The 3454-nt window shown below is 38.1% G+C and overlaps 1 protein-coding gene across 3 annotated transcripts in view; it reads left to right on the top strand.

The window, feature by feature from the left end:
* The first annotated feature begins 307 nt into the window (after positions 1-307).
* Positions 308-3454, top strand: part of ildr2 (immunoglobulin-like domain containing receptor 2) — a 23484-nt gene continuing 20337 nt past the window's right edge. For all 3 annotated transcript variants that reach the window (XM_015385398.1, XM_015385397.1, XM_015385399.1), the window contains exon 1: positions 308-436. In XM_015385398.1, the coding sequence (XP_015240884.1) occupies positions 397-436 (40 nt within the window). In that variant the 5' untranslated portion in view covers positions 308-396. The remainder of the gene's footprint in view (positions 437-3454) is intronic.

Below are 3454 nucleotides of genomic sequence, written 5' to 3'. Positions count from 1 at the left end.
GGCGAATAAATAAAGAAGCTAATTAAAAGAGATATATACATTTATGTCTCACTGTATAATTTGATTTCTACCTACATTTATTTGTTTATTGTATTTTTGGGGCAATTAATTGTATGCTCATTTATTTTTTTGAGCATTTATTTATATTTGTATTTATTTTTAAATATGGCAGAGTTGGTCCTCCATACTGCCTTCTCGGACTCAAATATATAATCCTCCATCTTTTGTTGGGACTGAATAAAGTGCTTTTTTTCCCCGGCCCCCCCTCTGTCAGTGAAGTGGTACAGTCCCGTTAGACGCAGCCTGCCTCCAATCTGGAGCTAACGCACTCAGAGCGCACAGCGACATGCAGAAGTGGCGGATAAACGCCCTAATTTTGTAAAAACGGAATATATAATGAACTTTTACCAGTTGGCGGTGTTACTTGGAACATTGGGTGAGTTTATTTAAATTATTACAACATGTGAAAAAGCCTTTGTTTGGACGACCACAGCGCAACAGGTTGAGCGCATAAACTTCAGCTTATCGCAGAGCCGCTGGCCTCACAGGGGAACCTGCAAAAGGGCTGGTTTTTGGTTTTATCCTGATCGAGGCAAATGAAACAGACAGCCAGGGTTTGGTCCCTTTCTTAGACTCTCCTTGCTGGGTCTTTCTTGTAAAAACCTCCTTGTGCAACTGACTGGATCTTGTTATTAATCACTGTGCTTATTTTTTTTTTTTTAGTTTTTTCTTTTGGAAGCCTGGTAAAAAAATACCCCTTTGCCCCTTTATCTTATGTTATATAAAGTTTGCTTTTTACCATTATGGTGCATCTAAATCAGTTTTAGAAAACGCGTCAAATTAAAACGCTTTTCTCTTTATTCACTTAAATAACTCCATGAAAGTAGCCTATAGGTAAGTAGGTAAACCTTATACAGGACCTTTCCTATATTAATATGCTTATTTGTAGAAACTATTTATTACCTGCATATGATTGAGATACTAAAAACAATGTATATAGTAACGTAATTATATAGTATGTATCATTAGTAATTAATACAATGTAATAACTGCACTGTTACTGACACAGATATCATTGTAATATAACTGTATTATATAACATAATAACAGGTTAGAAAATTCATTTTAATATCACCTACGGTACATTCTTTTAAGGCAGGACTATTACAGGACTAAAACGTCACTAGAAGTTTTTACCATTGATAAATGACAGATATAATGGAAGCAGTGACAACAATGATAAATAAACAAAAATTGATGCCAAGTTCAGTTGCAATATGAACATGGAGTCTGAACATGGACTTAAAGTATAATCTCTAGCAATCATAAACAAGTGCTTAAAAAACAAGAGGAAAAAGCATGGGAAACTTTCTATGGAGAAAATATTTTTCACCATGTAGGGTAACCCTGCAGTATAGTGCAGCACCTTTATACTATATAGGATATCTGCAGCCACCTATGAACAATTCAGGATGAGCTTCCAATGACTGGGATGTTAAGTAAGGATGAATGAGCTTGTTCTAAAACAGCTGTGAGTATTATAGAATCAGTTTCATTATTATCAGTTTCATTGGGGAATCCAATAAAGGTTGTCAAGTAGTCGTCATCCTATGTAGATATAAAAAAAAAAAGACTTGAAATAAAGCTTGTAGGCAATAAACCGCTGAAATATAAAATTAGTCTGGCTTCTGGCTATGTTTTAAAACTCCAGAGGAATCGTTTATGAAACACGAAGTAGGTTTTAGTCTTATCAGTGTTGTTTGTTGGAATAATGAGTCCATGTGAAGGAATGCACTGCTAGGGAGAAAAAGGCAGGAAATGTGACGGTTGGGGGAGGAAAAGCCTGACCATGTTCAGGAAACCAGCTACGTCCAGCAGCAGAGCGGTGACCTGGAATACCTCACACTGTTTTAAAAGCTCATCTAATAACACCTTCAGTCCTGCTGCAGGTGCTGAGGAACCTGCTCATTAAATCACAGTAAACAATGGTTAACAGGTGCGCTTCATGATGCATACAGAAACTCTCCTGTTTGGACCTCCTCACACTTCAAACTAAAGGTATTCATGGAGCTGATGGAGGAACGGTTTGGTTTAAATCTCTGGATGATAATTGGCCTGTTCAGAGCCAGCTGGATGAGGACGGGCACTCCTATTGGTTTAGAGTCTGTGACCTCCTCCCCCCCCTCTCAGCTCCAAAACCAGGACAAGGAAGGGGGGAGCCCTAACAATGGTCGGCCCCAATAAAGAAACAAACAAAGGGAAGACCAGGGCTCCCTAACTAGAGGAATTTAGCTCCACTTTATATGAAGACTTTATGCAGAACATGGAGTTTGAAAGTACAAGTTAAATGGGGCAGTGAAATAACTGGAGTCCAGCAGAGAAGGTATTATTTATAAAATAGAAAAATAATTACAAACTTTTTTTATGAAGGAAAAAATATAACAGAAAAAAAAATCTTCCTGTGCATGCATGAATTCTCTCTGGATACTTCCAGCTTCCGTCCATAGTCCAAAAACATGACTCTTAGGCTGACTGGTGTCTCTAAGTGTCCATGGTTGTGTGTCTTTGTATTGTCCTGTGATAGGCTGGTAACCTTACCAGGGTGTACTCTGCTTTTCGCCCAAAGACAGCGGCAGACAGGCACCAGCCCCCTGTGACCGTTATGAACAAGCAGTAGAATATGGGTGCATTCTTTAGGTTTTTTTGATTAGTTTTAAAATTGCAATTTTTAGGAAGATATTCGAGTACTTTCCATCCCAGCTATAAATGCCGGCTCTTAGATTTGTAAGCCAAAAAGTAACAGCAAATAAGTTTTCAGTCTGCTTTGAGTTAGAGTTTTTTTTTAAGACAAAAATGTATTAAATAAGAGTTTTAAAAATATTAAAAAATTTTCTCTAAAGATACCAGACTGTGAAATATGTATGATAAGAGTTTTCTTTAATTAAATAAAATTGTCCTACACTGGGTTTGCTCTCCTCCTGAGGCCCCTGGACTTGCTTTTGTTTTCATTTCCTGTCTTCAGGGAAACATTTAGAAGCAGTTCCTGCCCCACCTAAAGCTAAAATGACTTTCAGAAATTACTCATGAGCATCTGACCGCTGCATCCCCTCACGGTGCGATGACAATCCCCTGCCTCTCCTCACTCCTCCCCCAGCCCCCCCACGTAACACTGGAATTTAACCTCCTGACCCCACAGCTCGAGAAGCAGAGGAGCCCCTACACACCTAATCTCTGTTCCTGTCTCTGCTCCTGTTTTGATACGATGCAAATTTCTTATCATGAATCCTCCACAGAGATAAAGAAGATAAACAGCTGCTGCTGCAAGGATAAAACTTTAATATACATGCATTTTTGTGTGGTTAAAAAAGGTAATAATAAGACAGAGTAAGCTGAACTTATCTGTAAACTTATGACCATTTCATTTAACTTCAAACATGTATGACACATTAGTTAT

The sequence above is a fragment of the Cyprinodon variegatus genome, unplaced genomic scaffold (assembly GCF_000732505.1).
Source record: "Cyprinodon variegatus isolate N-32 unplaced genomic scaffold, C_variegatus-1.0 Scaffold337, whole genome shotgun sequence".
NCBI classification, from domain to species: domain Eukaryota; kingdom Metazoa; phylum Chordata; class Actinopteri; order Cyprinodontiformes; family Cyprinodontidae; genus Cyprinodon; species Cyprinodon variegatus.
The sequence above is the reverse complement of the archived record's forward strand: the minus strand, read 5'-3'. Positions and strand labels throughout refer to the sequence as shown.